Here is a 20,692-nt window from a genome sequence, read left to right as displayed (position 1 = left end):
CTCTGTAAATCCTCTAACAACTTTTAAAGGAAAAATAACAGATAGAACAGTTATGGGTAACAGTGAACTCTAGTGGATGTGGTCCAAATTACAAGCACATTTAGAGATTTCTAAAAAAAAATAATAATAAAATGATACATTATTGATTATATCATGTCACTTCATTATGTTCATTAACTTTTTAAATGTTATTTCTGTTTTATATAATGTTTTTTAAGTTGCGTTGGACAAACTTATCAGCTAAATTAACTAACTATAACATGTTAAGCTCAACACACACCCATACACCTCACAGGACACACAAGATCAGTTCTCATGGGAGACGAGAGTAGATTTATTGATTGATTTATGTAAAGCACATTGAATGACCTCTGTGTATGAAATACGCTATATAAATAAACTTGACTTGACTTGACTTGACTATGTATATTGTCTGTTTCCTAGCTGGTCCATGATTTATTATTCATTCTGACACTATTCTTTTAAGATTTTACAATTTGTTTGTTTGTAATATTGACAGTGAAAACTGTGTTGGGGACAAATACAAATATATTTGGCATACTTCAAAGATGAATTGAACTGAACTTAATTTAACATGGCACTCTGAAATCTCGTAGAACCTGTAGTACCTGATACCTACTGTAGAACCTGTGTGGATGGAAACTGTTAAGAAAACGTTCTATCCTGATATCCTGATACGCAGGGGGGGAAATAATTCTAACATGTGACTAACCAAAATACTACACAGGTTAGCACTGTTTGAGTTCAAGGGGAATAATGAATCTGAAAAGATTTGGAAATGGTGAGATATGGGGGTGGGTCCTTTTTTCTTGGTGAAATGAATTAACTTCGGACTCTCTGGGCCCTATCATGACATTCTAAAGTGCATCGTCACTCGTCAAAAGTCTATTCAAATTTAGTAGGATGTCCAGTTCACATTGGGAGGGGTTTCGTTCTCAAAAGTGGAGCGCATGGCGTAACAAGGTGTTCCTAGGTCTTTTAATCAGTCATATGGGTGTGTTTGGGGCGTAACATCATTTTAAACCAATGAGAATGACATCTGTCATTCCCTTTAACGGCGCAACGCGCGATATGTCAAATAAATGCATCGGTATTTTGGCATTCAACGGCGCATTTGAAGGAGGCTGCTTGCAAGACCGTATGGAATAGTCATTCTTAAACCATGCTTTACTAAAACCTAGCATAGCCTTCACGCATTTGCACTCGTCTATTATTTGAACTCATTGGCAAAGTGAAACTAACTTCACCAAGGAGTCAGTCAACGACAAGACAGTTATATGCAGTTACTTTCACTATTGACTGACAATGGGTTACCATAGAAAACATAGGCTGGAAAAAGCAACACTTACCCTAATGTTGCTCAAATGACTAAATAAAACAACATTTATCCTGCAGAGGAGTTGCTTATATCTCGTGACAGTGCGTCTTCAGCTGTGCTCCATACTTGTCTCTCGCCTCTCCCCTAATCACTTTTAACCGTCATTACCAATTTGCAAATGATGGTGAATAACTACTCATCATGAGATGTACAGTATTTCGTAATATCTTTATTCTAATTATTTTTACCATTGTAATCGTGCAATTTGTAATGCTTTGCATGGACGTGCGCTGGTGTGCGTTCATGAATGATAGAAGGATGGTGCGTGCACCTGCCAATATGACTGTTGACATGCGCTCTTAAAATAGCATATGAACAACTCGCCATTGACTTCTGACCAGGTTTAGGTGGTGTATGATAGCGATTTTTAGACAATGCGCCAGGTCCCTCCCTAGGTTGTTAATTGCCACACCCCTGGGCGCAATGCTTAAAAAATAAAGGTGCAAAATAACGAATTCAACTTCGCGCCGGTGAATAACGAACTTTACGCCATGCGCTGGTGACCGAAAATACAGCCCTCTATCTCTCTTTTTAGCAACTTGTACTCTATTCACATTTTCTTCTCAAAGAACTTTAATTGTGAAATTTGTGACCAAAAGGCTGACCATTCAATTTTTCTATGCTATAAATGTAACAAGTCATACCACCAACCGCCACACTTCACACTCAATTTCATGTGGTTATTCTGGCACTTCTATATTAAATTAAAACTTTTTTGAAGCCTTATAGGTCGGTATTCAGATTCACAGCCTGAATGGTCAGTAAATGTGGACTATACTGTACCACAACTTTTGACTAATTGTGCAGAATGGTTAATGGTTGCTCATGTTCAAATATCTAATTGTTGACAGAGCATTAGGTATGTTACCTAACTCACATAATAATAGGCCCACGGTTGACATTTCCTCTCCTAGACCACGCCCATCCCATGAGTGCATTGACAGATGTTTTGACACGTTACGGGGAAAGCAGCGCAATGGACTTTCAACAGCAGGTAACTTAAACAGTAATAAATGACATCATACAATGGCAAAAGTCTCTGCTGAGATAAAACAATGATTTTCATGTTTCACTATGTTTGTTTCAAAACTATACATCTGCCTTCAGCTTCTCTTGTAAGGTTTTCGTATCAGCAGAGCTACTTCTTACTATCCAATGACAAATGTATTTTTCTTTGGCTGATTAATATGCAGAAAATATAAATTATGAATGTGTATAGATGTTTTTACATTTGTTGTGTTCACTTTTTTACTTCTTTTTTACTGCACCTTTTGCGAACTCAATCAGAAACCATGCAGCCAAACCTGTTTTAGATCCTGAACACACAGAGCATGTTTCTTGGTTACTGAAGGAAAGGGTATGTTTACTGGTTACCCCTACAGGTTGAAGACATTATTGCCAACGCCCAATTTGGTGATTTGATTGAGTTCTCTTACCCTGTTGGATTTTCACATTGGGGCGTGTATGACGGAGATGGTCATGTGATCCATTTTGCGGTTGCAGGTGAGACTTTCACCATTTTAAAAAATTATATGCAATTGTAAACACCCACCAAATGAGAAATGTGACTAGTGTCATGATGAATAAGAAATGTTAGATTGTGAGGGGAAAATGACAAAGATGGACTTTAACCTTTGATTTGATACTGTGTTTCTGTAAAATCCTACACTTTTGAATGGACTCTTCTGTTAAAACGTAATACCGGTAACTCATTGTATTGACCAAGTCGTGTGTGTGCAGAGAAGGTGTAATGATACAATGATACAATGAGATTATACCGTGCGAGGTATAAATGTGTGTGTGAGAAATAACTGATTGTCTCTTTGGTGCACAGACTTTGTCTCTGTATCCTGATTGCCTGATGCTTATGAGACCTCTCTGTGCAGAGATTAATAAAATACTAACGATAAAGACAAAACCTTATTTTAGACTCTCAGTATTTATAGATCTTTAAGCTAAATTTCTTCCACTCTTAGGTATCCACAATTTCTCATTTGGCAAGCATGGAAGCACTGATATGGTTGATGTTGCACATTTGCATAAAATGGATTGTGTAGCAGTAATGTATGACGGGGCCCTGACAAATTGTTCAGGGCTACTTCTGTCTGTATAATGCAAAATCACAGATTTTCTCTCCAATGTTTCCAGATGAAGGAGATGTGATGAAAAGATTCCGTGGTTACCTGCAAACAGTGTTCCCCTTGTGTGGAGACTTGCTGCTTGGGGATACAAAAATACGTCGACAACCCTTAGCAGAGATTAATGTACCAGATGGAGCTCATATCCTGATCAGCAACAATCGCCATACCTTTAAGCCATCAGAAGAGCCTATAATGAGACTGCGTAGAAATTTACTTCTGGACAAGGAGTTACCTTACAATCTATTCAAACTGAACTGTGAACACTTTGCCACATTTATTCGATATGGAAAGGCTGTGTGCAATCAGGTAATGTACAGTTAAGTTCAAGTGAGTGTAGCCTATGATTAACCAATCTTATAGAGTTACTCCTAATATATTAAAAGCTTATATTTTGTTCATAATTTTCTGACATACACAGATCCCTGGCAAGACCAAGAACATGGAACTGGAAGAAGCAACAGAAACTTTCCAAAAACTTGTGTCCTAACTCGTGTCCATATCGTTCAAGCTTATAGAGCATTTTTATATTGAATTGGTTACTTTTATTCCAATAGTAGTCGTTTTACAAATAATTTGTCTTTCCTGTAATGTCTCTTCTATTATGCTGATATTGTATGCTTCAATATTCTCACGTGAAATATAAACTAGGCCCACTAGGCCCACACAGAAATTAACTCCTGCAATCAATGTTAGAATAGAACAGCAAACTTACTCAGGCACCCTTAATCGTCATTAGGCTACTTACCATTATGACAATAGAAAATAATTTAAATTACTTAAAATAACGACTAACAATTACCTTGTATTTCATTTGAAACTGTATCCTGGTTACACATTAAAGATGATGGCCCTTTATTTGCCCTTTGCCTTGATCATCACCTACAGCCGCTTACAGCCAAACTCTTATCATTGCCCGGATGCTGTGCTGAGCATCTACGTCTCCCGGATGTGCCTTCATTTTAGCTGTGAAACAAAAATGGGCATGTTATTGGTTAGCCTCTGGGAGCAAGAGAAAAATACCAACTTTCCAATGTTTTAAGCCCGTGGTTACCAAATTCTTCAAACGTATAAGTTCAACCTTCAATATACTGGCAGTCTACAGAAGATAAATGAAATCACAAGGGTGAGAAAACAGACACACAGTTGCTAATGATATCCAGTTGTCATTATGTACCAAGCCAACTAGGATAGCTCTGTCTTACAATGCTAGCTAATAGATTCGGCAAGCTTGCTAGCTGGCTAACGATATTTCAAGCAAAATGCTAACTAGCTCATTGGAAGGCAGTCCTCGTGAAATTTACAACTATTGATATGTAATACACTAGACTTTGTTGTCACTCTTAATGTGCATTCTTACTGTTGGTAAATGAATACGTTTGTAATATTGAAGCTCTCCTTTGTTTGGAGACATGCTAGCTAAGTGTAACGTCAGCTGTGTTATGATTACTAGAGCAAGCTGATACCAAAGCTAACATTACTTAGCCATCTAGGTGAGGTGAACAAACGGTAGCCAGTGTAGTCTCAGCGTGTTAACAGTAAATTTTGCTTGGCTCTTCTTAGTCATTTGGTTGAGAAATGTTGAAGTGGTTGTCGAAGTTCCATGAAGTCATGTTTTGCACACTTCTTATTAGCTATCTTAGTATGGTGTCATTATGTTTGGTTGCTACTCGCTAGCTAGCGATATTAGGCTAAGTTAACATTAACGTTAGTGTCGCCAGGTGTTTGAGTTCGGAAACGTTGAGTCAAAGATGACGTTAGCAGTTACATATGTGACTCCCCAGATAATCCATTGAATTATCTAGACAGAGTAAACTTGTTAGTTCTGGTTGGTTGGAAGCTAGCGTCTGGTGGTTCGTAAGATGGAGCAACATCCAACGAGCATTACTCAACTGTTTGTTGGTTGTTAGAGATGTCTTGAATGCCCTTTCTGGGAATGTCAGGGGTTCTCTTCCCTCACAGAAGCAATTAATGTCAGTACTCTCAATGCTGTTTACTTTTAGATGGATACATTTCATCTAGTCATCTTGATTGCTAATTTATCGTTCTGGGATTACTTAAAGCAGTCAAATCTGATTTAGCCTCTTGTCAACAAGGCGCTCTTATTGGTGCATTATCTGCTATTGAACTTGACTTCATGAATTCATCATATGACTATAACGATGTTGTATGGTGTTCATATTATGGTGTTGTTTGCTGGAAGCCAACCATTATTATCCAGAGACCGACTAATGTGTAACATAATTTCTATATAGCCCTAGATGTTTTATTAAGCGAACGTAAGCTTCTTTCACATTTTCAAGAACCACATGTACCTGTTTTTTTTTTTTATATATATAGAAAAACAGAGGTGAGTTCTGGTCAAGTGCTGGGAGAGTAGAGGTAACTTGAACCTCAGGTTGGACTTCACCTTCAAATTGTTGACAGGGATTTTGCCATCCCCCCTTCCCTGTCCACCACCTTTGGGCGCAGAGTGATGACTTCACATCAGAATGACAATTTCAGCCCTCCCTTGCTTGTACCGCAGAACTCTTCCACCCATCAAGGTAGGCCTCACACACAGCCCAACCAGCTGGACTCATCCCACAACAGCAGCAGTGGTAGCGCCAGCAGTAGTAACAGCAGTGTAGCTGCATCCACGGCACATAGAGGAGCCATGGGGGGTATGTCTTCCTCACCTCTCACCCCAAGCACGGTGGCCCTGAACAGGGCCGCCTCAGCCTCCTGTAGCACCTCAGCTTCGTCGAGGAGACCCACGTCTGGACGTTACGAGCCCTGGCCAGAGGAGGCCGTGGACAATGCCTACGGGCTGTACTCGCTGCATCGCATGTTTGACATTGTCGGGGCGCAGCTCACAAACCGCGATGTGCGCGTGCTGTCGTTCCTGTTTGTGGACGTCATCGATGAATACGAGCGCGGTGGCATTCGCAATGGAAGGGACTTCTTGCTGGCACTGGAGAGGCAGGGCCGGTGTGACGAGACCAACTTCAGACACGTGCTCCAGCTGCTCCGCATCATCACCCGACACGACCTGCTGCCCTACGTCACGCTCAGAAAGAGACAGACAGGTGAGGGCAACCGCCGCTAGGAGAGGCTACTCTTCCAAAGCTTACATACATTTATGCACTGTTGCTTCCATGGTTGTATTCTGTAATTACAGGTAATATTTTACAGTTGTGTGAAACCATTATGATAAGTCTAGATCTGGCATTTAAGATCCCTGGCTGTCAGTATATCAAGCTTAAACCAGCCAACCATCAGAATTTACATGGTCACTGCTTATCATAGGTAAACCCTAATGCCTTGTACATGCAATTTATAAGTGAGCAAAAAAGTTATACAAACCTTGATTTTTAAAAAAACTGAGATACATCTAGTGATTACGATGCTTAATGTGAGTCAGTGTAATAAGACTGTGTGTGTGTGTTCAGTGTGTCCAGACCCAGTGGATAAGTACTTGGAGGAGACGTCAGTGCGTTATGTATCCCCCAGAGGCTCTGGGGAGAACAGAGAAGGCCCCTCGCACAGAAGGACAGGTCTGGGTGGGCTATATATACTCTCTTCCTACTGCATCCAAGCTTGCATGCTAACTAATGTATTGTTGCTGGTAACGGCAACAGACGCAGTAAAAACTTCTGCTTAGTGCAGTGTAGTGCTTGTTTACTGTTTACTTTCATCAGAATGTGTTTATTGTGTTATTTACTGCTGAGTTTACATAACTCTAATCACTGTAGTGTTATTCCATCACATTGGCTATGCTCATTGCATAAGACCTCTCCCAATAAGCCCCAAAACACACCGTCACCAAATCATCTTCAAAATGCTATCCAATCCAGAGTGGTTGACAGAAAAGCACAGTAAATGCATTATAAACCAAACTGACATGCTGCTTCCTGCTGTAACTGTGTTGTTGTTCGTCCTCAGGGCCCCAGCCTCTGATATGCTGCTCCCCCTCAGGGCCCCGCGTGTGCCCGCCACGTGCCAAGCCAGGGCCCTCGGCCCCCAGCCGCAAGAGGAAGAGGGCCCACTCCAGTGCAGACTGCAGGGAGAAGCAGACATGTGGTGAGGTCACAGACTAGCTGTTGGGTAACCAAAGTTATTGTGGTAAAGCACAAGGAAGTTTTGGAGTTTTGCTAACTGTTCTAAGGTGTATGAGGCAATTCTCCTCTCCTCAAATACTTTTGATTTAATATTTGGGAGCCTATTAGGAAGTCACAGTTGTGTTATATTTTGTAAACTTTGTGTGACATTAGTGTTTCCTTTGAATGAAACCATTTAAATTAGGCAGACAATAATGTGAATAATACTTTAATTAAAAAAATAAGTCAAAGCCTTGTTGCAACATAATTATTCTTTTTTTAATCTTGAATATTTCTATGCCTCTGTATTGTAAGAGTTAATTATATGAACAATTGTAAATATGATTTTGTCCACCCCTCCATGTGTCTTTCTGCATACTCCAGACATTCGTCTCCGCGTGCGTGCCGAATACTGCCAGCACGAGTCGGCCCTGCAGGGCAACGTCTTCTCCAACAAGCAGGAGGCACTGGAGCGGCAGTTTGAGCGCTTCAACCAGGCCAACACCATTCTCAAGTCGCGCGACCTGGGCTCCATCATCTGCGACATCAAGTTCTCCGAGCTGACCTACCTGGACGCCTTCTGGCGGGACTACATCAACGGCTCCTTGCTGGAGGCGCTCAAGGGCGTCTTCATCACGGACTCGCTCAAGCAGGCTGTGGGCCACGAGGCTATCAAGCTCCTCGTCAACGTGGATGAGGAGGACTATCAGGCCGGACGCCGCAAGCTTTTGCGGAACCTCATGGCCGGCGGCAGCAGTAGCGGGGCGGTGGCGGGGGCAGCACCTGGATCCAGCGGGAGCAGAGAAACGACGTCGTAGTCACCGTGTTGCAAGAATGTTTCTGTTGTGGTGGTAGGAACAAGAGCAGAGATGGAAAGTGGGGGGATTCGAGTGAAGGGCAGTGTGGATGTTGGCTTCATAGAAGAAGAAAAGGAAGAGGAAGTGGGAGGGTTTGAGAATTTTTTCGCACACTGAGGGAATCGTATATGTGTGGTATGAAGCGCAGTGCAACCAATGACTGAAGTATTTTGGGAGGCGTCGTACAAAGTTGAGTGCCATGTGCCACTAAGCTATGAGCCTTTTAAAGACCCATGGAAGAAGTCATTTTGAGGGATAGTGAAGGGCAATGGAGACATTTGAAGCATGGAGACATTTAGTTTTGGCTTTCTTTATCTAGTTCAGCGTGATTGTCTTTCGTAACCTAAATCATGAAACATACTTATTACACATTTTCATTGTGTACTGCCCAGTCGTCTGCTTTTACAACTGTTTCCGAAGTGATTTTGTTGGAGGTGGAGATGTTCCTGTTTAATTGTTAGATCCAGAGGGGAGCTTGCCACAGTATTTTGGATTTTGTATACGGAAATAAGTTTTTACCATCTTCAAATGGGTTTATATCTAAAGTTTATATTCTCATAAGTAATTACTTGTATAAACTCCAGTTAATACCCAGAACAAGTTATAATTTCAAGCAGTCATAGTTTTTGTTTAAGGAAAATATGGAAAGACATGTTCTTTCGAGGGTATGTCGGAAGGTTCAAGGTTCAGAGCAGTGTGTTTCTAAGTTGAATAACTAATGCCTTCACATGAGCCAGAGGCTATAATTCCCTGTTCAGTTTAGTAGATAACCAGTTAAGTGCACTGAATGATCATTATTTGATTTTAAGTTTGGGAGTAGTGTATGTGTACTTAAGTTAATATCAGAAAGAATTGACTTGTCATGGAACATATTGTAAAATAAAGCCTTCCAGTTGCCCAAAGGCCATTTTGAACAATCACTCTCAGCAAGCAGATTATGTTAGCTATATAATGAATGAAAAGGCAAATGGCACCAATTCCATATTATTTAAACAATCAATTTATAGTATAGGGAATGCTGTGAACAAGCATTGGTGCTCACTGGTTAAACCTATGTGGCAGTATGAATGGAATGAGAAAAGTGGACTTGGTAACAAAGAGACACACACTTGAAGGTCAGTTTTAAAGGACAGTTGTTATTTGGACCAAATCCAACCTCGTTGTAAATCTTTTATTTTCTATCTCCTTTTTTAATGGACAGTAACATCTTCGAGTCATGTCCAGTTTATTTTCACTAGAAGAAATTTCTTTGTCAATCTCACTAAACCACATTTATCTAAACAGTCATAGTTATACACAAATAAATGATGAATTCATTTAAAAAGGCCTATTTGTTAAATAAATGAATCGTTTTTATGGTTTATTTACATCTCAACATGTAAATCAGGATATGGCTTAAACAGAACCATTGTCTATTGACGCGTTGTCATTTGGCCATTTAAACCTCTCGTCGTTTCGATCAAACAGCACCACAACTGGCCATCAGAGATTCTGCATAATACTACAATAGTGTAAATGTTATGGTTGTCATAACTTTAGCCGTTTGTCACTGGCGGGACTTTAGACTGCCCTGGGGTGCTACTTGGGCAGCTGTCTTGAATGGGCCCGTATGTAATGGAGAGCATTTGGTTTTAGTGGTTGGATTAGTGCTTTAGGACGTTGCCCTGATTTTTATTTGTACTTCTCACCACCCACATACTCGCATACCTACCTAAATGTGTGTTACACCTCTTCTGACATTACACTTGGTTCTTATGTGTGCACCTGAAAAGGTTGTTTTTTTTTTGGGGGGGGGGGTTGGTTGTTTGCAGTCCCATGTGCTCTTTGAGAAAATGCTGTACACCTGTATGTGGTCAAATTTTGTTCACTCCCCCAAATAATCTTCATGATCTGGATAATCCCCAATTTATAGCTATCTTTGGAGGTGACCATATCACTTGTGTGGTGATTTCTGTTTCATTTTAGCTCATGTTTAGTTTTTTACATTTTTTTGACCCCCCCCCTTATAATTGTACCTAGTCTTTCACTTGTGGAATCGACTTGTTAACAAACAAATTCATCGGTGTCTTATGTTTACCCTTACTAAAACAAAATGGCAAGAATCTTTTGGAAATTTTGGAGACAAGATGGGCTGTTGCACCTAAAATACCAAAGCTGTTCTCTAAACTAGGACTAATGGAAGGTGTCTTTCTCCCCAGCCTTTTTCAAGTTGCTTTTCGATTTCCCAACAGTTGCTCGTTAACTTGTCAAAAAAAAAAAAAAAAAAAAATGAATCTGAAAGAAGAGAGAGACTGGGAACTGGTGTCCAATATTAAGGGTCTCTTGGTTTGTGGCTTTTGCTGACACAAGGCCACGTGTTAGCATTACTGAAAACTTAACCATACAAAGGAAAAAAAATGACTCCGTTTTCCTAATGGAATTAACAAAATGTTACAATCTGGTATCTATTATATAGGTTATATGTTCTATCGATTGTGTTCGAGTGTGTCTTTATAACTTGCATGTATATGATGTTGATCCCCCACAAACACCACAGAGCAACAAAAAAAGAAAAGAGAAAAAACATGAAACATAACAAACTGTGTTCTCTGTAGGTTTAAAGATTCTAGTTGTTTCTAACATTTTTATTTTCTTTCCCAAGAGAAAATTTGGACTGCCGTGTTGAAAAAGTGTACTGTCCACTTACTAGAAGAGATCAGAAGGGAGCACTTTATTTTTTACTGTTGCAGATATTCACCTTTAGTATCAATGCATAGTCATATACGTCATTCCGAAAACCTAGGAGATGTTGAGCAGCATTTGCCTTATGTTGCATTATGACTATTTGATTTTTGAATATTCTTATTTGTGTTGACCAAGAAAGAGATTGTGTTCAGTGAATATTTACATACATAATAGTAGACTGATGCATTCAATGTCCGTACAAATCAATAAAACAAGCAGTTAAGAAAAGAAAATAAGTGCAGGTTTCATCACTACTACATTATTATATGATTCTTTTTAATTTGATGTCTCGTCTCTTTCTTTTTCTTTGTATGTTTTGTCGTTTTTATATCTCTATATAAACCCAAATTAAATGGAAAATTGGCAGAATACAAATCCAACCAACATTTCTAAAAGTACCCCCAAATGTTTATTTCATTTGATACAAGCTATTGGAGTTTGTCTTTTGTCTGCTTTTTCCGACACACAATTTTACAGAGCGCCCTGCAGGTCATCAAAAACAGAAAAACAATTGCGAGGACAAAGCCAAGAATAAATGCTAGCACATCCACGTTATAATAGGCATACCACGGTAACTTGTAGGACTCTGTGCGCAAGTGTGCAGCCCCCTTATGGCGCACTACAAACTCCAGCCAGAAGATGGCAGTGTCCATGGGCTTCATCGGCTGGTCGTGGTGCAGCACTGACAGTCTGCGCATGTTCTCCCTGTATGGTTTCTTTTTGTCTAGGATGTCTCGCAGAGCTTGTGTCAGGGTGTCAACATCCAAGGCTGTCACTTCCAGTGCTTTAGCCACCCCTCTGGATGTCAGACGAACCATATTGTCAAACTGGTCAAAGATGAGAGGCAGCCCAAGAATGGGGACTCCGTGGTAGATTGCCTCGTAGATTCCGTTGGTGCCTCCATGAGTTACGAAAGCTCGAGTCTTGGGGTGACCTAGCAGGTCGTTCTGTGGAAGCCAGTCCACTACCAGTGTGTTGTTACCCAGAGTAGAGGGCCTCTCTCCGAGATGCCTCCAAACGACTTTCTGAGGCAGTCTGGCAAAGGCCGCTGCAATGACTTCTGATATTTCTGTTAATAGGCTTCCGAGGAGAGTGCCCAAGGACATAACAATCACCCCATGCTCCCCTGAACTCTGCATGAACTCCTCCAACTCTGAAGGTAGAGGCTTGGAGGGTTTACATTGAAAACCTCCCATGTAAACTACATTAGGCATAGTGGGACGTGGGAACTCAAAGACAAAATCCACGCGCATTAGCCACAAGTCTGCCCCTTGAATCAAGGAGTAAACATTGGCATTTGGATCAATGAACTCACTGATGACACCCTGGTATAGGGGTCTGGTAATGCCATGGTCAATATACTGACCTATTCCATAGTGCAATAAGTTTTTCAGCTTATTTGCAAAGCTCATTTTGTCTGAGACCTGAGAACCAATGGTTGGGATATAAGATAGTGGAGAGGGTGCAATTGCAAAGTGACCTTCAGCATTTGTTATCCAGCGGACATTGAAAACCATGGGCAGATCTAGATAGCGTCCTAACACAACTCCCCCTGCAAATCCAGGATCGGTCAACATAATGTCATAGCCCGTGTTCTTTAGTGACCTCACCAGGTCTTTGTTGTGGAGGATGTCCCGAACCATTTCAGCAGAGGCCTTGTGAGCCTCCATCAGCAAGGTCAGAGTCTCTTGCTGAAGGGCAATGAAAGACAAAATGGACCCATCACCACTGCGTATTTCAATGTTCCTTTTCAAGAAAGCTGCCATGTATTCAGGGTCCTCCAGGTTGCTTGCGTGGGTGGTGGGAATAGTGATGGACGTGTAGTGGTCCGCTTGTTCCGGGATGTACCAGCTAGTGGACGAGCGCACCACAGTTAGCTCGTGTCCACGTTTGTGTAGCTCGTGCAGGAGAATGTTCATGTTTAGCCAGTGGCTGCCATCTACGGGATACACAAGGATCTTGCCAGCATAACACTGAGTTGGTAGACTCATGAGAAGGCACACTGCAACGGTACAAAGCTGGCATGGGAAGGGGATGGTCACAGCTCTGCACCACAGCATGGCTTGTCTAAGATGAGATAAAACAAGATAAGATTCAACTTTATTAATCTCCTGAAAGGATATTTAAGTGTTACGGCAGCAGGCCACATACAAAAAACAGACAAAATGTAAATAATGATCACAAACAGCAAACAAATAGTAGCCATTAGTACACAACTAATGGAGATAAAGGAAATGATTGCTAAACAGGCTGAGCATTATTTTATCATTATAATGAGTAATAACTAAGTAAAAGCATGACAGATAATTCCATTGAGGCATTATTTCGTTAAGTGTACTTTTATTTATTTATTTATTTATTTATTTTATTTTGTTCCTCAAATGACCAGATAATGAACATGACCTCATGAAACCTGTTCAGCATGCCCTTAGAGGCTTATGAAAGGATTAGAGGGTTTTTTTCTTCAGAAAGAACACCAGTACCATCTACTACAATCACGAATAACCAAAAAAAAAAGCAACTCTAAAATTAGGCCTACTGTATTAACTGGAAGCATTACTGAATGAAATGAAAACAAAAAAAATATTGTTCCCCTTTGTGAAAGGTACATTCCTCGGCAAGAATTACAATAAAACCTGACTTAACTTACCTCACATCCATTCACAGTCAACCCTGAATAATAGGGCTATGGACACCACACTGAAAATGACTTCAAAGCCCTTTTTGTATGCCATCACTACCCAAATATCATATCAGATTCATTCGTCAACTTGTGGCAGCAAGTGAAAGAACTTCCCGATTTCCAAAACAGAAAATTGCTTAGATAGTTTGTATGAACTGCTAGATACATGTTCATACTGTATGTATAGCAGACATTATGACTAGACAGGCTCTCATCAGCCTTTTGTTTAGCTATCTTTGGCAAAGCCTACATAGTACATGTGGTCAGTCAGTGCCTTCGGTATGTTGGTCCTCAGTGCTTCCTTGTGTTCCTGGTGAATGTAGTAGTGCATGGCTGGGGAAATAATGTCACTTAGCAGAATGACAATAGTAGTCATGTGCCAATCTCCGAGACAGATCTCTGTCTGTGTTAGGGTGTTTAGCGTATTCAAAATGCTGATGTGAAAATGCTGTTAATGTATAGTTAAAAATATATTTTGATTTAAAATCTCTTTAAATAAACATTCAGTTTTGCTTTTTTTCCCTTAAAGATAGGAGTCAGGAAATCTTATCATGCAAAGAAATATCTGCATTTTCTGGAAGCACTCCCTGTATCGTTAAAGTTTTGAAGACCACCCTCTGCCAGGGAATTTACTTGCAAAAGCTACTCAGCATTGCAACAGTCCAGCTTTTGCACTTGCACCGTTAGTTGTAGATAAGAAGAGAGATTGTATGACCCTGGACAAGAGTGAAGGAAAGCAATGCACCAAGTGAACTCAACAGACTAACTGTAAATGCTAGCAGTTTTCTCATCCACCCAAAAGAGATAAACACAGGTATGTAGAGCAAAACATGCCTGTGCTGGAATCATCATAGCACTAGATCTTATGTCATTAGACCTGCATGGCTGCCCAAGATTAACATTTTCAAAGGATTAATAAAAAACAAAGGTTGAGGAATATTTAGCCTGCGCTGTTAATCATTCACAAAATAATGTTAACAACTTATGGCTATGGCATCAATAAATGAGTACAGAATTTATTATGTAAACACTGTTGACGGCTCATAGTAGCAATCCATTACACAGCATCTATAAATCTCTGAAAACTGCTACCTTATTTATTATTAACTTCTGTCCATGAATCTGAGTAAACTGACTACAGTCTTCCAAAGAACAAAGATATGTACACCTTTGATACAACACAGAAGAGCAGAATATAGACACTGTACCTGGGTCTTGAGCAACTGCTGCAGATCTGCTGTCGAGTCACTCGTTACTTTGCCAAACGTGGGCCTGCCTCCAGGAAATTACAGCGTGTCTCGCTGGCAATTAAATTCAGACGTTTGTCAACCAAAATGGGTCCCTCACTGCTCAGTGTGTTTGGATCCGCAGTAACTATACTGTATGTCCAAAGGAAAAAGGCAATGAACTTTGACCCAGTCCTTTACTTCCTTTAGGTGTTTATATAGCAGGGAAAAGGGGGTGGGCTTGATCTGAAGCATGTGTTTTGAGCAGAGCCAGTCCAAAGAAACTGATTATGTGCAGTGGATTATTTCCAATGCATTCCTCTCAGGGTAAGCCGGTTGTGCTCCTATATGGGTTACCTAAAAGAGCATTGTTGCCTAGCACAATGCCCTCAGTTACAACATTACACCGTTTATTAACTACATAGCAACCAATAGGAGCATTGCTCTGTTAATGTACAGGAATCCCCTGGCCCATCAACAAGGTTATGCATTCCTGATTTCAACAAGTAACTTTTGTTCAGATGTCCTGCCCAACCTTGAAGTCACATATCATATCCACATAATTTTCCGGGAAGTGGGCATTGACAACTTGCATTTTCTCTGCACTAATGTTTCAAGTGACTGAGACTGACACATCATACAGTAGAGAATAGAGATCGAGTCACTGACACATTGTAAGTAGAGAATATAGACCTTACTGCCATTAGCTTTTCCTCATATTGAGACCATGGTGCATGGGGATACTGCATTATAAACAATACATTGATTGATTCATTGATTGATTGATTGATTGATTGATTGATTGTGACTTAATAATGACAAACTTCTTGCCTTATTTTGCCAACACAGACTTGTAAAGCCAATAATTTCTTTGCTGCTATTGACTGTACAAATACAGGGTGGCCAAACAAATGCACATGTTCTAATTATACAATTATAAACATGCTGGTTGTATTGTGTTTCAATTGTTAAATTGAAGTCCTTTTTCAAGGGCATGTCAAGTTCAGGAGTTCAAATATGTCACTAGAAATGTACCTCCAATGCACCATCTATTCATTTACATCTATTGTGTAAAGAGCAAGAGCAATTTCTCTCACGGGATCAAAAGAGTATATATACTTTAAGAGCACCACCACTGTGAGAGACACTGAGCACACTGAGCTAGTGTGAAGTGAATAGCGTTTTTGTCTGAGTCGAGAAATCTCCAAACCTAACGCTACTCTCACCTTACATGATTCAAGCATATATATGGAATGCTCGATTGGAATGATTCATTGAACATAATAATACTGTGTTTAATACACTAGATATAAATACATAATAAAAGTAGACTGGTTTATGTAAATGTAAGCTAATATGGTTTCAGAAATTGACCAGCCCTTTTTATAGCGTAATGATAAATGGACATTGCCGATATTTGTCCAGGGGTCAAAAGTCATCAGTCATAGCTTCTCAACCTGAAATCTCCCATGGATTGGGTGTAACCAGACACTCAGGGCCTGAACCAGTGGCCACCACAACAAAGAGGAATTACTGACGAATTTGTTGGTATTTGCTGGTAAGACAATCATGGAGCGGGATGGGTCTGGGATGCCAGACAGCACTGTTGAGCTTTCTGGAGGTGTCGTGGTGCCTAAAAAATGAAGCACTGAAGGAAGGTACCTGCTTGATAACCCCAGTGAAATGCTCACAAAGGCTGCTCTGTTTTTTGTTTATGTTAAATAGGCTTGGTTGCTGATTGGCTGCTGTGGGAAATCCCCTACCTATAACACAAGGAATTTGTCACCTCCCATTTGTATCTGAAATGATCACATCCTGCATTCTTTGAGTATCTAATTCCTGGATTCAGACATCTCCCCTGTGACAGAGAGAAGCTCCAAATGTCTGGGATTCCCAAGTATTTTTATGCCTATGAATATAATCTTGAATTTTCCCTGGAGGATCAATAATGTATGTATGTATCTATCTATCTATCTATCTATCTATAACATATTCCTGTTTGGATTTTGGATGGATTTTGAATGGACTCTTTGACATGGACAGCTGTCTGATCACGGTTTCATTGCAATCTGAAGTAGGCTACCAGCAACACTTGGGCATTCCAAGATGTCCTGGATTGGTGGGGTAGAATGTTATCTGAGCCCATCAGGGGCAGAATGTGGCCGTAAGTACACAGATCAATTGAATTTTCCAAAATATTCATGATTGCCTTATACTGTCCCATAAAGTTCTGACAACCGTGACCCTTCCTGTCAGATGTTTTCTGTCTGTTAACATGTTGGCTGGTAACATGTTGGCTGTCCTTACAGTGGTCTTGTGGTTGAACCAGATGAAGGTCACAGTCTCAATCACTTCCAGCCGCCTTCCTCCTGCAACTCCTGTCGAGTGTGTAATGTTTTATTAATGTCCATGTAGCTGAATGTACGCGCAGGCTTCATAATTAATGCCCGACACTAGCCACACACGGAAGAGGTCTTGAGAGAGAGCAGTTTGGGAGAGCTGATTAATTTCATTTCGGCCACTGATGGATGACCAGTGCAGGTATGAGGCTGAAGGAGTAGGAATTGTCAAAGCTAATGTCAAATCTTCGTCGTAGGCTACTGTATGTGCACTGACGCAATACATCATTTGAAATCTAATAATAATAATAATAATATCACCCATCACAACAACAATTATTATTATTAAATCATTATAATAATAAATTAGGCCTGTTATTATTATTTTTATTATTATTATTATTATTTAGGTTACTGCATGTCTATAATATTATTTTGTTAAATGCAGGCATTCATATGAAAACAATGGTTTATCAACTGTAATCTTCTGTTTCTATCTGCTGGTAGGGATGTGAGCTTTCCGGCCCTCTGTCCCGGTGTGTACTGTGGTTTATCATGACTGTGCGGGCAGGCCAGGGGAGGGGTTGAAGCGAGCGGAGAGAGGAGAGGAGACAGAGAGGAGGGGAGCGTCGAGCGCGGCGGCATCCTTCCACCCCTCCCCCTCGCACTCGTCGCAGAGAGCAGCCCCGTTCGGATGGTGCCATCATCCTAGTCGGCGCGTTACGGGCTTCCAGCATGTAGAACCGAACCGCGCATCACCTACTCAACCGGAGCCTGGTTAGTCTGATCAACCCGCGAAAAAGAGACATTGCAACAAAAATATGTCATCGACACCGGCAAACGTGACAACAACTTGGTGTTGGATTTGTTATAATGTATGCGGCGGACGTGTTAATATGTAATCTGCATCATTCATTTTCTTCCGCATAAAATGAATTCCACACAAACGTCAGCTCAGTTTTAGCCTAGGCTACTATTATAACACGTTTTGATTTATAGAGCATCAACTGATGGAATATTGCGTCGGTCGACTCATCCCATCATCCAGACGGACTTTATCTGCCGGATTTAAATTAAAATTGAAGAATAAAACGCTGGATTTCCCCGGTTTTTCCAACCTAACCGTTAAACGTCCTTGGAGCATGGCCTGGTGAGTGGGTACATTTTATATTAATACACGGCTCACATCCTGTGCATGCATGCAATCTGACCATATTTCTGCTCCCTCACACCATCATTTTCAAATTGATGTAGCTTAACACTATATCTTGTTTACGTTTTGTAGGCCACAGGTCAAACTATTAATCTCCTAAGCATAACTATTAATATATATTGTCTGACCTAGCAGTTCGCGCCTAATTTGTTACACTGAATCACAGTTTTAACAAACATGATGATACCCAATCAGTATTTGTCTTCTTATGGGGGAGAAAAAAAGACTAAAATCCTGAACAACCTTGGGTCTTGGTAAATGTCTCTTCCTACGTGACGTGAACTCATGCAGGATTTAGATATCGATAATTGACACTTGGTATGCTGTTGTGTCAGCACAAATACTTCTTATGATTCAGTGTTTGGACACCAGCCGGTTTTCATGTCATGCAACCTACGTTTGCGTGCTTCAGGGAATAAAATAGATTCATGCGTGGACGCCAACATCAGATACTATGAGTGCACTGCATTTGCGAAATAAATTTCGCTCCATGTTGAAATAGCTGGATATTGATAGATTCGTTAGGTTATAAATATTCAACACGGTGTCCATTAGTAACCTTGCAGAAGGAGGCAACTCCTAATTCACATTGGTGTGGCACTCTGTCCGGCATTCTGCTGAGATCATATTTAGCAAATTTTGTGAGAGTGTAAAAAAAATACATCATTCCTTGCAATCACGTTGATGCACTCTGTATGTGCGTATCCTTTTGCGCATTCATGCCATGCATTTATTTTTTGACAAAAGCTGCAAAATACACAAGACTTAATAAACCAAATAGAAAGCTAAGTACTAAACCCTGATGTATATGCCTAGAGAGTTGGGTGAATCCAGATTGAGCGAGTTGTGGACCAAGGTGATCTTTGAAGGTGACAAGTAAAGGGCATGTTTTATATGGCCCATCATTTGAGGTCAGCTCGGAGCGAAATAATAAGCAAACGGTGAATGGCTTTCAGATATGCTATTGTTATATGTGGATGGGTAATTTTCGTGCCATTTATGTCTATGCGCCTCCGAAATTTGCGTAGCAAACACCAGGAAAGGTACAGATGCTCAGTTCAATGGTCGGGAAACGATGCTGATACCCTAAATTGTAGGGCATGATGGTAGTGAGCGTCACCTTCGTAAATCCTCTCCCTCGTTGGGATTGGCTAATTCTGTGTAAACGTCAAGTACGGTCCCTCACTTCTATTGGCGTTGGGCATTTTTATTCGCTCAGAAGGCGGCATTGTGGGCAAATCCGACAGAGGTGATTGAAATGTCCACACTGGCCACTGTGACCAATCAGGGCCCACTGTGCTATCCCTTTATGGGGTGTTTCGTGATACCATTAATTAATTGTGGCTGAAATCTGGGCTAAGTTTTTATGTCTCAATACTGAATTAAATGTCTATCCTGAATACATATGGGCCTTTCTCGGTCGTTTAAGGTCATTTGACATACATAATGTTAGTTTTATCCTATTCAGTAGTTTAACATCCAAGAATATGTTCTTTGAATTGAATCTTAGAATTCTTAAAATTCTTATTTTCAGTGGTTAACACATTACCCACTTTTGTGTTTTTATTTGTATTTAACTAAACATCAATCAGTGACAAATCTCTCCAAACCTTATGACAAAAATCAAATCATTTATGCATGATAAATTGGTGTGCTGAAACATAAATAACTGCTAGATTGACAGGCATAAAATATCTGATGTCACCATGTAATTAGTGCTGAAACTTGTCATTGCATTCTATGAAATGTGAGCAATCATGATTGTCGGGTGTTCCTCTTTGTCAACCCTCCTGCCATGCTGTTTAAAGGCAAAGAGGCTTTAAACTTCCCAGCTTAGGCAATCAATACACTCTACATCAATACAACTCATACATAAGTTATGCTGTTTGCCATTTTTGTCTCACTTTTTTCCTCCCCTTGGGTGGTCTAATACATCACATACAGATAGTGAAACCAGGCATCCTCCATCCAAATATTGCACCTCTTTTGAAATGCTAAGTATTGTTATGAATGGAACAGGACTATGTTCTAAGT

General features: G+C 40.4%; 3 protein-coding genes across 5 annotated transcripts; 2 read left to right on the top strand and 1 right to left on the bottom strand.

Moving 5' to 3' along the window:
* Nucleotides 1–762: 762 nt before the first annotated feature.
* Nucleotides 763–4,395, top strand: LOC143115442 (phospholipase A and acyltransferase 2). Its single transcript, XM_076277491.1, has 5 exons — nt 763–802; nt 2,314–2,393; nt 2,782–2,902; nt 3,548–3,846; nt 3,959–4,395. The coding sequence occupies exons 1-5, from the start codon at nt 778–780 to the stop codon at nt 4,025–4,027; spliced, it is 594 nt and encodes a 197-aa protein (XP_076133606.1). The 5' UTR covers nt 763–777; the 3' UTR covers nt 4,028–4,395.
* A 107-nt stretch (nt 4,396–4,502) lies between these two features.
* Nucleotides 4,503–11,458, top strand: dedd (death effector domain containing). 2 transcript variants are annotated; one of them, XM_076277489.1, is made up of 5 exons: nt 4,503–4,663; nt 5,878–6,605; nt 6,969–7,079; nt 7,462–7,599; nt 8,001–11,458. In XM_076277489.1, exons 2-5 carry the CDS (start codon nt 6,014–6,016, stop codon nt 8,432–8,434), a joined length of 1,275 nt encoding a protein of 424 aa, XP_076133604.1. In that variant the 5' UTR covers nt 4,503–4,663; nt 5,878–6,013; the 3' UTR covers nt 8,435–11,458. The 2 variants fall into 2 exon arrangements, with proteins under 2 accessions (XP_076133604.1, XP_076133605.1); XM_076277490.1 differs by having other exon boundaries at nt 4,505–4,663; nt 6,969–7,073; nt 8,001–11,456.
* A 167-nt stretch (nt 11,459–11,625) lies between these two features.
* On the bottom strand, nt 11,626–14,712 carry ugt5e1 (UDP glucuronosyltransferase 5 family, polypeptide E1). Of its 2 annotated transcripts, XM_076277486.1 has the most exons (2): nt 14,676–14,712; nt 11,626–13,199 (listed from the first exon to the last, which is right to left on the bottom strand). In XM_076277486.1, exons 1-2 carry the CDS (start codon nt 14,710–14,712, stop codon nt 11,626–11,628), a joined length of 1,611 nt encoding a protein of 536 aa, XP_076133601.1. The 2 variants fall into 2 exon arrangements, with proteins under 2 accessions (XP_076133601.1, XP_076133603.1); XM_076277488.1 differs by lacking the exon at nt 14,676–14,712 and having other exon boundaries at nt 11,626–13,157.
* Between the last annotated feature and the right edge of the window lie 5,980 nt (nt 14,713–20,692).

Source organism: Alosa pseudoharengus, unplaced genomic scaffold (assembly GCF_046254945.1).
Source record: "Alosa pseudoharengus isolate Yale_2024_CS ecotype anadromous, Long Island Sound unplaced genomic scaffold, YU_APseudo_1.1 YU_APseudo_1.1_scf_9, whole genome shotgun sequence".
In the NCBI taxonomy this organism is placed as follows: Eukaryota; Metazoa; Chordata; class Actinopteri; order Clupeiformes; family Clupeidae; genus Alosa; species Alosa pseudoharengus.
This window is presented reverse-complemented; position numbering and strand designations above follow the sequence as displayed.

Coding starts and splice junctions, on each gene's coding strand:
- LOC143115442 (XM_076277491.1), top strand. CDS start 778: ATGAATCTGAAAAGATTTGGAAATG. Junction 2,903..3,547: donor GATCCATTTTGCGGTTGCAG/GTGAGACTTTCA, acceptor CAATGTTTCCAG/ATGAAGGAGATGTGATGAAA. Junction 3,847..3,958: donor GAAAGGCTGTGTGCAATCAG/GTAATGTACAGT, acceptor TGACATACACAG/ATCCCTGGCAAGACCAAGAA.
- dedd (XM_076277489.1), top strand. CDS start 6,014: ATGACTTCACATCAGAATGACAATTTCAGCCCTCCCTTGCTTGTACCG. Junction 6,606..6,968: donor GCTCAGAAAGAGACAGACAG/GTGAGGGCAACC, acceptor GTGTGTGTTCAG/TGTGTCCAGACCCAGTGGAT. Junction 7,080..7,461: donor GCACAGAAGGACAGGTCTGG/GTGGGCTATATA, acceptor GTTCGTCCTCAG/GGCCCCAGCCTCTGATATGC.
- ugt5e1 (XM_076277486.1), bottom strand. CDS start 14,712: ATGTTTTGCTCTACATACCTGTGTTTATCTCTTTTGG. Junction 13,200..14,675: donor CCTGTGTTTATCTCTTTTGG/GTGGATGAGAAA, acceptor GTACCGTTGCAG/TGTGCCTTCTCATGAGTCTA.